General features: G+C 39.0%; 2 protein-coding genes across 2 annotated transcripts; one reads left to right on the forward strand and one right to left on the reverse strand.

Annotated features, from left to right (window-relative positions):
• The first annotated feature begins 858 nt into the window (after positions 1-858).
• On the forward strand, positions 859-2287 carry LOC118326848 (cell death-inducing p53-target protein 1-like). The gene is made up of 4 exons (XM_035659976.1): positions 859-1023; positions 1104-1223; positions 1642-1816; positions 1924-2287. Exons 1-4 carry the CDS (start codon positions 963-965, stop codon positions 2039-2041), a joined length of 474 nt encoding a protein of 157 aa, XP_035515869.1. The 5' UTR covers positions 859-962; the 3' UTR covers positions 2042-2287.
• Positions 2288-4427: 2140 nt separating this feature from the next.
• abcg2b (ATP-binding cassette, sub-family G (WHITE), member 2b) lies at positions 4428-12537 on the reverse strand. The gene is made up of 15 exons (XM_035659978.1): positions 12276-12537; positions 11528-11587; positions 11319-11436; positions 11091-11246; positions 10405-10562; positions 9987-10138; positions 9582-9674; positions 9139-9290; positions 8700-8851; positions 8022-8111; positions 7179-7303; positions 6499-6653; positions 6222-6311; positions 6037-6089; positions 4428-5930 (listed from the first exon to the last, which is right to left on the reverse strand). The coding sequence occupies exons 1-15, from the start codon at positions 12425-12427 to the stop codon at positions 5783-5785; spliced, it is 1854 nt and encodes a 617-aa protein (XP_035515871.1). The 5' UTR covers positions 12428-12537; the 3' UTR covers positions 4428-5782.
• Between the last annotated feature and the right edge of the window lie 437 nt (positions 12538-12974).

A 12974-nucleotide genomic window follows, 5' to 3' on the forward strand; every position in this document is an offset into this window, starting at 1 on the left:
AAATAATGACTTATTAACTCAAAACAACAACTTAGTATGTTAAAATAATAATAAAAGATTCTGTAAGTCATTATAATGAGAAATGTTCTCTAAATAGTGACTTATCATCTCAATATAATGACTTGGTATCTCAAAATAATGAAGCTTTCTCAATATTTTGAATTAGTATCTAAAAAAAATAAATTTACTTTACACTTTAATGTATGTACACTAGTATCTCGAAGTCAAAATATTGATATACTAATTCAAAATATTAAAAGTTTCTCATTATTTTGAGATACTAAGTCATTATTTTGAGATACTAATTTAAAATATTGAGAAAGCTTCATTATTTTGAGATACCAAGTCATTATATTGAGATGGTAAGTCACTATTTTGAGAACATTTCTCATTATAATGACTTGCAGAATCTTTTTTTTCCTAAAAATGGGCTTCCATAGATTACCAACCCGGCCACAGATTCCCAGGGGCCCTGAAAGCCACACATGAACACTTTATGGTAGTTTGACTGATTGTGATTTTGTTTGATTATGCACTACTAAAAAGTAACATCAGGGCCATTAGATGTGATCTGCTGTCCTGTACATGTACATGATGCTGTGGTACTGTTAACCAACACACACATCTTCATTTTATTGTGTTTTTTGGCAACATGTAAACCTTTTAAAATCCGAAGAAGTCAATGGACATGCTATCAAGCTCCATTATTTCTGCAGTAAGTGAATGAAAGGTGGCTGTATAGTGCACATTTCTAAAAAAAATTACCCCCAAATCCCTACTGCCTCATTTTAAAGATCACCCTGCTATTGACTTGTGGGTAATAGGTTCTGAAACCAATCAGAGGAGGTTTTAATTAGTATCTCATTGCAGCTGGTAGACCTACAGGTGAACTGCTGCTAGCTGCAAACATCATTCAGAGTCTCACGCTCCATTTTCTCTCTTTTACACCACCGAACTGTTATATGGAGTCCTTAAGAAAAGTGGACGAGCCGTTTCCTACACCTCCACCGTATTTCTTAACAGGTAAAATAAACTCTCAACTTGTTGCTTTGTTTACTGGGACAGTTTTCACAGAAGTTTGTGGTATGTGTTTGTTCCTCCAGACTCTGGGCAAGATGTGAGGACCTACCGTATTCACTCACCTTTCAGCCCTGCACCACCTCCTCCTTCCTTCTCATTTTCTCCTGGACTTGGCTGCTCCACCCAAACTTACTCACCTCCAGGTACACGCTCACTTCACATCTGCCTCCATTTTGGACATGCAGAGTCTGAATGTCACATTTTCTTTGTCATGTTCTTTCCTTAAGACATTATAGATTTTCAGGGGTGTTTTTTAAGTTGGGACTTGTTGATTGTAGTCGTCCATTTATAGTGTTTTATTGTCCAAAATGATAAAAAAAAAATTGTAAATTATGAATGTTACATACTGGTAGTTTTAGAGGGAGTGGGATAACATGCAATAGTTGGAAAAATTACATTATTTAAGTAAAATAAATTTATTTATTGCAAAGTTCCAGGTAGAAATAGTAGTTTTGTATAATAAATGGCAATACTTTCCTCGTCCAACCTCTCGAGCAGCACTGGTCAGATAATGTTAAGAGAGAGAAACTGTAATTCTCTCCTCCCATGTCTTCCCTCTAGTGTCTGCTCTCCCTCCGCTTACTCCCAGGCCGAAGTTTGTGAGCTATGAAACGGAGCTGTATCGCTCTCCAGCTCTGACAACATGCCCTGCTTGTCAGACTCAGGTCACCACGCAGGTCACCTACCAAGTCGGGACTCACGCGTGGCTCATGTGTTTTGTGTTTGTGTTATGCGGGTGAGGAGAGACTAATTCAAAAAGCTAAATCTGGTTAATCTAAATACCAAACATCCATCATCAGACATTCAAAAGGCAAAAACTGATGTGTAATTTCTGTCTCACAGGTTGCTGCTTGGATGCTGCCTGATTCCATTATTTGTGAACTATTTCAAGGATGCCTATCACACTTGTCCTCGCTGTCGACAGGTCCTCTACATACACAAGAAGACATGCTGTGAATGAACACACGCAAGCTTACAGCAGTAACACTGTCACACAAGTTCAAACTGATTATTGCAGTAAAATGTATCTATACCTTCTTAAAGTTGGTCAGGATAACTTAAAATATATAGATGTATATGTTTAAATTTATAATGATATATATAAGAGAAGATGTGTTAGGTTCTGTTATGTTGAATTTAGAGTTTTAACTACATTTTAATCAGATTTTGTAACAAATGGTATCCAAATAAATGTTTTTTGTGTCAATATTTTTCATATTTTCTGTCCTATCGAAGAAGAGCACACAACAGGAATATATTCTACATTTGGATATGAGCAGATTGTGTAAAACAAACAAATAATGCAAACTGAATTAGCATTTAGATGAACTTACTTAGCTTTTTTTATCCACAAATGAAGACCATGAGATGCAGTTCAAAGCTGTAGGAAAAGCTAGTAAGTGGACTGAGTTATGCTGCATGTCATCACTCACTCACTCACACTCTCTCTCACTCTCACTCTCTCACTCTCTCACTCTCAAACATTTACTTATTTGTCAACCAACTACATCTACATTCAAGGTCAAGAAGGAAGTTTGTATTTTTTTACATGTTTTTGATTAAGAGTAAAGTGTCCTGCTTAGAGTGTGACTTGTGTTCACAGCTACTGACTCCTACCTTACTTTCTCTTTAGTCATTAATACAGCCTGTGCGGATTAAGCCTGCATGTGCACTTGCACTGTGTGTAGTAAACGTGCTCACACTGATGACACCAGAGGATTACAAGTGTGGGTTTATTTTAGATCTTTGAGCCTCAGAGTAATGAGCATTTGAGTTGCAGCAAAACCCTTCATTCCCCTCCTCTGAGGTCACACTGAAGCCTTCCAGGCCACGCCCTCCTGCTGCACAGGTATAAGACGCTGTCAGGATGTCTGCCTCTCCAGGGTAGATGAGCACTGCAGCAGCAACACACTGCTGACCCCTGCATGGCCGAGGATGCATCGAAGTATCTCACCTCCCTCAGTAAACCGGTTTCCTCCTTAGTGCCCTCTTTTTCTTTCATCCGGCACTTCAAACGCAAAACGGAACTCCTCTCTTATTTGATCCTGTGTGTTTCCAAAATGCCATTCATCCCACCTGTGTCGATTGCGCGCTCTGTGTCAGGGCTGACCGGGAAGGAGAGACCCATCAACAGCACTTCATCTACAAATACTCTGGCCAAGACGAAGGTCCAAAAAGACGACAAAGGCAGCTCAGTGAAGGAGCGACTGGCTTCGAACCTCAAGCAGCTGGGGAAAAAGAGCCAACCCAGGAGTCATCTGCCAACCGCCAAAGGAGTTTCAGGAGCAGAGCTGCATTCAAAGAGAAGGGACAGATTGTTGCCTTCATCACAAACGGACAGCTTCCCTGCCTCCAGCTCAGGCGAGTCCCTGTCCAAGACACAGCAGCACAGCCCTGTGAAGAGTGAACCAGAGGTGAAGATGAAGGCCAGGCATCAGGAGGAGGCCCATTTCACACTGACTCTCACACCAGAGGCTGTTCTGTTGCTGCAGCGGAGGAACAGTGAGAGACGTCAACATTCAGCATCCAGAAATGTTGGAAGCGGAGGTGGTGTTTCTGGAAACGCTTCAGATTCCAGACGCAGGAGAGAAAATGTCTCTAAAAGGCATCAACCAGCAACACAGAGACACAGCACTCTAAACAGCAGAGCCAATGCTAAAAACAACTGTGATACTGAACTCAGAGACATAAGCTCAATAGTGAAAATCTCTCTTCTGAACGAGCAACATAAGTATGATGATGTGGAGTATGAGGAAGAGGAGGACTATGGTGTGGATGAGCGTGTGGTGCTGAAATGTACAGAGTGGCTCCGTGGGTTGGAAAACACACCAGTGACAGTGGGAAACAACCGGAATAAGAGTGCAAGTGGTGTGAAAAGTTTCTGAAGGTTAAATTAAAAGCAGGTGTCGTCTTCCAACCTGAGAATGAACTGCAGCTTCTGTTTCTGTGTTTGCTATTTGAAGATGTGCTTACTGTGTGTTACTGGTGCTGTGTTTCTCTTGTGGATGCTTCAAGGATCTGTAAAACAACTGTAGGATTTTACTGTTCCTGCTAAGATATTCATCCACTGTAACAGTGTTTTTATGAAACGTTTGTTCATGAAATGTTCTGTTCCTGCTGTTTTGTTTGATCCCTCTTCTTCTCCAAGTCCGTGGGGAAGTAAAACTTGAGACGCCTCATAAGGACAAATCATATTTTACCATTCGATCACATTTTTAAACCCTTTGTCACAGGGGAGATCCTTAAGTTTACAAAGACATATACTGAAGTTGGGGGAAATATGTATAAAACAATGCACAAGATATCTAGAATGTTTTCATTTAATGCAATGGTACCATCATCAAAAACATGGGTTTTCAATTTTGCACTCAGTGTAAACAGCATAAATCTTCAATGAAGAGCTGGTATTAATAATATATATGTGATACTGTCAGACAGAGTGGAATAAAGTTATTTTCCAATCTTAAAGTTCTAGTGAAATGAAAGTGTTCACTGTTCACAAAATAATTAAATTAAATTGAAAAATGTTTAATTTTTGAAAGCCTCTGTTATGTGTGTCTCTTTTTCTCATCCCTGTAATCAAATTTTACAGCATGCACTTGAGACATACATATTTTATGTTAAGATTATTTTATAAGTATAATATTTTCTAAAACCTGCCTAAAGTTTGTAACAAAAAATAAAGGGACAATTCCTTCACTGGTGCTACAAGGCATTAATTAAAAAAGCTTTATGCTGACTATAATTTATTTTACATAAATTGAATATATATTTAGGAAAATGTTCCTTTTTTAGAACACAAATAACCAAAAGAAAGAAATAGACATGACAGAGTAAAATAAAATAACTACCAGCACACAGAAAAAGTGCACATATGCAGGTAAATCAGTATGATGAAATGACCACAAGTAGATTGAGGGTCAGAAACAGCCTCCATAGAACCAAGATAAAGGCCAGAAAACTGAAATCTTGGTGAATCAAAACACAATACAGTACAGTATAATACAGTTCAATACAATGAGCTCCCAGCTCTCCCTCCTGATATGTTCAATAAAGGATCCCCAGAGAGTTAGAAGTTAAGGAACTTGGGATGGGCAGTGGACAGAGTATACCAGTTTCTTCAAGGTGTAGACAAGAAACAATGTAATCTAGCTTTTCCTTTAAAGCCACTAACCTTCTTGCTATGACCATACCAAACACGAGGGCTTGTTCTAATGCTGGAGGAAGAGTCAAAGTATCAGGGATTAGCTGATTGTTGAATATGTCACTGTATGAATAAAAAAAAAAGAAATCGCAGAAACTCTTGAGTGTGAGACCAGAAGTCGTACCTGACTATTTGTAAAATGTAGCTTCTGTAAATCTTTTCTTTCCTGTAGCTAATATCTCACTCGCTGTAAGTAGCTTTGTAAGCAGTTTAGTTTGGCTGTTGCTGTACATTCCCTCGTGCACAAACCAAGTGTGCTTAGTGGCAGCTTATCCACCTGAGAATCAAATGTTACAACACGTGTGTTTATGTGTGAGAGCGTGAGCGACAGAGAGAGATATTCCATGTGTAGTGTTCAACAAATACTTTGATTTTAAATAAAAATGTAAATAATCATATTATATTTCATCTAGTGCACATAAGCTCCATCTGAAGCTTGTTAAATAAATATAAGATAGGAGACAGTGGCTGATGGATACATAAGCAGATGGATGGGCATCATTTCCAGCGGTTGATTCGTCGCAGCTGTACATAGGCCAGGAACATGCAGACCAATATGATTCCCAGCAGAGCCACCTGGTTCTGCCAGAATCCCCACACAGAGTAGTCGATTTCCTGGCTTTTCAGGAACATCTCCCCTGGGATACTGCAACACAGATGAGAGAGGCTCAGTGTGTCTGTGTCTGAGTGTGTGTGTGTGTGTGCGGGTTATTGTATTTAAAGGAGTGGCTCAGTTATTGCTCAGCACTCACATGGTGGTGTTGCTGTAGAAGAACTGTCCTGTCATCTCGTTGATGAATGCAGCCTGAGAGAGACAAAGAGACTGTGCTGAAAGACTTCCTCGCTACAGATAAAGACAGATTAAATTTAACCCCACTTATCTCATTCTCACAACCACACCCTTCTTCTCTTACTCAGCCTGCTTTCCATATCTTACATTCAATCCATATCTGAAGATACTGATCCATTTCAGCCAGGAGAGCCAGGTCAGCATGGAATTGAGATTGACAAGAAAACCACCGAAGACCTAAAATGGGAGGATGAAAAGGGGGGAGAGGGAATAATACACATGACAGATAATTCTATATCTTCAAGAGCAGTGTTGGGCAGTAAGGCATTTCTAGTAATAATATTACAGTAATAATACTTTTTACAGAGTAATAGCATTATGATCTCAGTCGTGTATGTTTTGCGAGTGAGTCTTGGCGTCTCACCATCATGAAGACAAAGGGTAGAGCAATGAGGATGTTAGCCATGGCAAATGAAGATACACTCGCTGAGACAAGGAAGGCCAGACCGACTCCTGCCAGACTGACCAGAGACATGGTCAGAGCAAAGCACAGGAAGGCCTCAAAGGCAGGCTTCAGCCCTAAAAGAGTGGAAGATGCATGTGAACAGAATGACAGAAAATTCTCTGTAAAACAAAAACAGGCATTTTAATACAATCCAGAGTGTTGCTTTTAGCAGGTTCCCCTTGGTGGGATCAAACATGGCAGTCAGGTCAAATGGAAGGGCTCATTTATGTCCCTAAAATAGACTAAACTGGAATCTGTCATCTGGATTTTTTTCTAAAAACTTGAACCCCTTTGGGATGAAGCCAAGCCTGTGCAGAAATAATTATGAACTGTTTCCTTATTCACTACATAATTTGCTGCATTCACACTCTAAATCAACTGGGGAATATAATGAAGGCACTTCTTGATTTGGAAATCTCTGCATGAGTCCTAAAGGAGAGCAAAACAGGAACAATAGTCATTTCAAGGACATGAATAAAACAGCACCTGTTCTTCTCTACACTTGGTGACTGTCTGCAGTCTCATCTGCATGTTACAATATGGTGTGTGTGTGTGTGTGTGTGTGTGTGTGTGTGTGTGCTTGTATGTATGATAATTACCCATCATATAGTAGGCGATGGCTGAAAAGATAAAGATGGGGATGATGCGGTTGGGGATGAGATCAGCAAAGATCTTGGACAGGAAGTAGACAGAAGTACGGTAATAGCCACTGGAGTTCTCGTGACTGCAACATCATTGACAAAGACTCTCATGAAACACATAAATACAAACATTGGGAGAGAGTAAGAAGCATTGAATTTTAAAGGATTTGTAGATTTAAATCTATAAAAAAACAGATCAAATTAATGTCACACTTTTGATCTAACACTGTAGATTAAAGGCTTGTTTTCATTTGCTAACAAATCTCAAGAAAAATATATAACCAACATTGCGTTGTTGTTCAAACAAGCATCGTCTGTTTAACCAAGGCCTGAACGTGGACACAATCCCACATACGCCTTCTAACTGCTGTGGATAGGCACTACAGCCCCAAATGTATATTAATCCGCAGCTCAAAATAGTTCCCAACAAATGCACTATTTACTCCTGTTTGAGTAAAGTTGGCACAAAAATGCAATCAGTAACTGTTTTAGGAAATTATTTATTATTTATTTTTGAAAAATGAAAACAAAACTCTATGGACTGATTTTAAAGAGCTTGGGGCTGAATGCCACAGACAGACAAGGGAATCCGGAAAGTGCTTAAAGTATTATTGAGACAATCTTATGAAACACGTTGTTGGTTTTGGTCTTTTAAAGGGAAAATAAAAATAAGAAAAATACAGAGAAAACTTTCCTTATCCTTTAAATAGCGTGTGATCCACATAAATCTATCTAGGCACTTCTTCATGCACCGTCTGCATACATCAGCACTTAGACACACAACTTTTATCTTTAACTCACATGAAAATCGCCCTTTCATTTATAAAGAGTTCAACAGCAGAGAGATTCCCAAACACCATGTTGATGATAAGGAAGAAGAATGCTCCACTCCTGTCACAGAGAGAGAGAGTCAGTTAGTTATCTGGTTAAATGTACTACGAGGAGTTTATAACAGCTTACTCTCAATTTAAAGGACCAGTGTGTAGGATTTAGTGGCATCTAGTGGTGAAGGTGCAGATTGCAGCCAACTGAATACCACTCACCTTCCAAGCCTGTAGGTGAAACTATGGTTGCAAAAAATACAAAAGGCGCTATCTAGACCCAGTGTTTGGTTTATAGAAACATGGTGGTTCAACATGGCGGACTCTGTGGATAAAATCGTCTCATTCTAAGATAATGAAAACACAGTGATTTTTATTTAGAGGTGATTTTACAGTAATGACAACATAACCATGAAAAATAAATTACATTTCTGCCAATAGATCCTTCTAAATGTTTCAGAATAATAAAGAATAACCTGTGACATTGTCTTCTATTTTCACTTTAAGTAGTTCTGTTCATTAATTTGGCCTTGAGATGGGCTGAGCCGGAAAGGTGACACATTTATAGTGGGAAGAGTGTGTGCAGAGGTGAAAATAGAGCAGATACACTGAGTTAAAACTAGGTTGGTTGTTATGCTGCTGGTTATCAGTACTGTACCTGTTCTGTAAAGCCTCTGGCAGTGTTAAGGGCATTTGGTAATAAATGAGTCCCACCAGAATTGCAAAAAAGATGTTGAGAGCCAATTGGGCATATGAGGTCTGAGGGTTCCTCAGACTGTTCAGCACCGTCCTGCCACACACCACACGCAACTGTCACACACAGATACAGACACACAGAAGGAAACAGTTTTTTTTATGGGCATGATGACGGGTTCATTCAGCGGGCAGCCAAGAGCACTGTCTTAACAGCTGGCTGGCATAGTCATTAATCTCTACGACGTTACATCACAAATAACATAAACTCAATTTTGGTTAATGAGAAAATTAATAACTGAGATTTCAGTTCTCTCAAATAGATCATTATTTTATTTATTTCAGTTTTTTTTATGTAAGAAACAAAGCTTTTAACCTGTTTCTGAACTGTAGAGATGGCTGACCTGATAGAGGAAAGAGGTGACATAGTCGGCTGCCTCATCTTGAGCTTTTACCCCTTCAGCAGCACTCTTGTTCACATGGTCCAACTCCTCAAGCACATTCTGGCACAGTTGGGATTGGCGGTACTTAGTTGCCAGTGGGTTTTTACACTCTACTGAGGAAAGACAGAGAGGCCTTTATACATTGTCATGTTGTAGATAAGGACAGCATAATAAACCATTTTATAACAGTCATTAACTTTTCTCAGTTACACAATGTTTGGAATTTTTTCATATTCATTGTCTATATTTCAATATGTGGCAAGTTCTGTAATAGCTGTGTTACATTTCAAAGTATAGTTATTAAAACCCTGTTAAAAGAATGACTATATGTAACCTAGATGTCTAAAAACTTTGTAACCAATTTTTGAAACACCAAACTATGTGCGTGTTTTGTGTAGGCGTACCTGTACTAAATGTTTCTAATGTTGATTTTGCCTCTCCATTTGTGATGTCCATAAAGAAATCAGCAGGGTTGTTGAAGGACTCAATTTGGTAGCCTGTATGAAAACATATACATCATATCCACAACACATGAAACACTGTAATAAGGACCTCTATAAAACACCCTGACATGGTACTTGAGAATTTACATAGTTTCATACTAATTTAGTAAAATATAATAATAATAATAATAATAAATATTATATTATGAATATTAAAATATAAAACAACAGCTTAATGGAGGTAGCTGTCAAGCATCAGGACTTCATATGACGATACAATATTTTTCCCATTTTATATAGAGATTCATCATATTTTATTATAACACATTCCTAAGCAAGGGCTTATCATAATTAACACACACATACCGAGGTTTGTGAAGTAGTCCAGTGCATGGTCTGCTGCTCCTGCATACACCACCTCGCCTTTGTGCATCAGAGTCAGGTGGTCAAACTGTCTGAAGATGGAGTAGCGTGGCTGGTGAATGGAGAAGATCACAGTCTTACCTCTTCTGGACAACCTGGACGCACATAAGGACATTTGTTTACATCCATTTTGTTACAGAAGACACAAAGACAGGAGCAGATTGTGAAGATGCTGCTGATTTGTGGGGCTATCAGTGATGCCTGCTCTAACAAATGTTAATTAAAGCTGACAGTGAACAGCGCGTTGTCCACTGTTTGACCCCGCCATCTTCAGCATCTACTGTGTGCTTCAGTTGTCATTTGTATCTTATGTGTGAGTATGTGTTGCCTATCTTGAGAATAATGAGTAATTCTGTCATACTTGTGCAGTAGACCGATGATACAGTTAGCAGTGTTAGAATCCAGTCCGGTGGTCGGTTCATCCAGAAACAGCAGAGAGGGAGAGGTGATGAGCTCCATCCCGATGCTGCACCTCTTCCTTTCACCTCCAGATACGCCACGCAGAAACTCTGTCCCTATCTGTGCAGACACACACGCATAAATACACAAAAAACACTGGGCTGCTAAGGGTGAAATATGCTGTTAATGTAACTGGGGGACTTGCTTTTGGACTATTCTAATATCAGTATTTTTCGTTTTTAAATAAGTAACTTTTCACTGAAGTAGTAGACTTTGCAACAGTTGAAATACAGTACATAATTACAGACTACAAATAAATGTCTGCCACCCATAAACATAGGACGCAGAGCTAGTCAAAGTTTGTCAATGAAGAGAAAAGGAATAACACATTTTATTTTCCAATTTATTCACCTTATTATATAGTTTGAACACTGATCTTTTATGTGAGTAGGGTTAGGGAAGTGATAAAGACCAATTGTCTTTAACAAAATACTTCCAAGTGAGCTACTTTCTACATCTGCTTATCCTTAGAAAGATATTAGTAAAAAAAACAATCTTTAAGAATGAGTAAGACCTTGCAGTACTCTTTCCAATACTGCTGTATAGTGAGTGATATGCAACCATTAGCTTGTGTAAGTAGCACTGTACCTTAGTGTCTGCACAGTCGGTTAGGCCCAGGTCTTGTATGATGGCATCTACTCTTTGTTTTTTATCTGTACAGGAGTGATGCTGAGGTTTGAGACGCAGGTTGGCACTAAACAGAAGGTTCTCCCTCACACTCAGAGTACCCATCAGGATATCATCCTAGAAGCACATGGTCGATGAAAGCACAAACTAATCAGAGAGGAATGCATATGTATGTTTGTGTTTGTGTACCTGAACCACATAGGCCGAGCTGAGCCTGAGCTCTGATGTGACAACTCTGCCATCCACCAAGACTTTTCCTTGCTGTAGTCCAGCAGGGTCTTTTCTGCCTGCGATTACATCCAGCAGTCTGATAGAAAGAGAAAGAAACTAATATTCATGTTGTGCATGTGTGCGGGACAGTGCTTGTGTGTTTGGATGTGCATGAACATGTTTCTTACGATGTTTTACCACTTCCAGTGGCGCCCATGATAGCGTTCATCCCAGGTCTCATGATGCCACTGCAACAACCATCAGAAAATCAAGTCAATTCTATTTAACTTAACTTGTTTTAAAATATTAAAACAATCAAGAATATGTTCTGTCCAATTACCATGATTTACTGTAGCTTTAAAATCCAAAGATAAACCTTTACAATATAAACTGCAACATTATCACAAGTCAGGAAATCGCAGGTTACATTTAAAAAAAACTATTTATTTGCTCAACTGTCTGACACCTGACAGTATGTTGTTCATGAAGCCATTATTGTTTGAATATTTCTTTATTATTTTTAATTAGGCGTTACCATAGGATAGGATAACCCTTTACTAATCATATGATCTCAATCATCAATGTGCATCAGCGAATGTCAGTGTAATTAAGAAAAATATCGCCATTGCTCTATTGTGACAATAACAGGAAGTACAGTAGCACTGAAACTGAAATCTCAAATTTTGTCAAATGTGGTGCCTTTTGAATGTCATTCATGCTTTGATTACTTGATTACTTTTCCTCACTACATGAAAAAATGCTATATTTATAATGTAAAGGATGAGATTGTTGCCAGAACATCTTTAAAAAATACAACACGAGTGGCACATCATACAGGTGGCTCTAGCACGCTTTCAGACAATCACCACCCAATGATAATGCTGTTAACTAGACAGAATGGTACACACACACTGACGGGTAACTATCACATCCTACCTCACATCGTTGAGGATGTATTTTTCAGGACCTCTCTTGCAGCAGAATCTACTTTCGTGAACACAATAGTGCAAGTTGCTGAATGTGACAGTTGGCCCTCGATCCTGGAAATACTCCTCAAAGCCGCAAACAGTCTGCTCCTTCTTAGACATCTTTACAAGCTGAAGATACAGGGAGAGAGAAAAGGAGTCAGAAAGTAAAGGGTTGGTGACAGTATAGATACAGGTACAGTCTGACACAGAGTCTACGATGTGACAAGGAGAGAAAGACAGACAGAGACAGAGTATGTAATCAGGGTGTTTCTGTTATAAACTGATCTGATCTTTGGACTCTTATAGAATGGTCCGTTCTCAAAAAGATAGTGTGACATTGAACTTTCCCCCTAAATCTGCGGTAACTGCACCCAAGAAGCACCATAACCTTTATTATGTGATAATAGTTCATGATAACAGATGACAATATTACAGTATACTACTGCTGGTCACGCATTGCAAGTGTTATCAAACCATTGTCAGTACCTGTTCATGGTCAGGGGAAAGCTGGAATGGTAGGGTTAAGGTTCTTCCACACCAAACTGAGAAAACATTTCTTTATGACCCTGGTTTTGTCATGTTGAAATAGGGATATGGCCTTCACCAAACAAACAAATTTAACACCCTTTCTCAGGAGTTTGGCTACTAAGATAGATAGATAGATAGA

This window comes from Morone saxatilis, unplaced genomic scaffold (genome assembly GCF_004916995.1).
Source record: "Morone saxatilis isolate NCDOM2014 unplaced genomic scaffold, NCSU_SB_2.0 Contig17, whole genome shotgun sequence".
Lineage (NCBI taxonomy): Eukaryota > Metazoa > Chordata > Actinopteri > Moronidae > Morone > Morone saxatilis.

What these genes read in the sequence shown, in the direction of transcription:
- LOC118326848 (XM_035659976.1), top strand. Translation starts at nt 963, where the DNA reads ATGGAGTCCTTAAGAAAAGTGGACGAGCCGTTTCCTACACCTCCACCG. An exon ending in CCAAACTTACTCACCTCCAG is followed by an intron (nt 1,224 to 1,641) that starts GTACACGCTCAC and finishes TCTTCCCTCTAG; the next exon opens with TGTCTGCTCTCCCTCCGCTT. An exon ending in TTTGTGTTTGTGTTATGCGG is followed by an intron (nt 1,817 to 1,923) that starts GTGAGGAGAGAC and finishes TCTGTCTCACAG; the next exon opens with GTTGCTGCTTGGATGCTGCC.
- abcg2b (XM_035659978.1), bottom strand. Translation starts at nt 12,427, where the DNA reads ATGTCTAAGAAGGAGCAGACTGTTTGCGGCTTTGAGGAGTATTTCCAG. An exon ending in CCAGAGGCTTTACAGAACAG is followed by an intron (nt 8,112 to 8,699) that starts GTACAGTACTGA and finishes TCTCTGTGACAG; the next exon opens with GAGTGGAGCATTCTTCTTCC. An exon ending in CATCGCCTACTATATGATGG is followed by an intron (nt 6,654 to 7,178) that starts GTAATTATCATA and finishes CCACTCTTTTAG; the next exon opens with GGCTGAAGCCTGCCTTTGAG.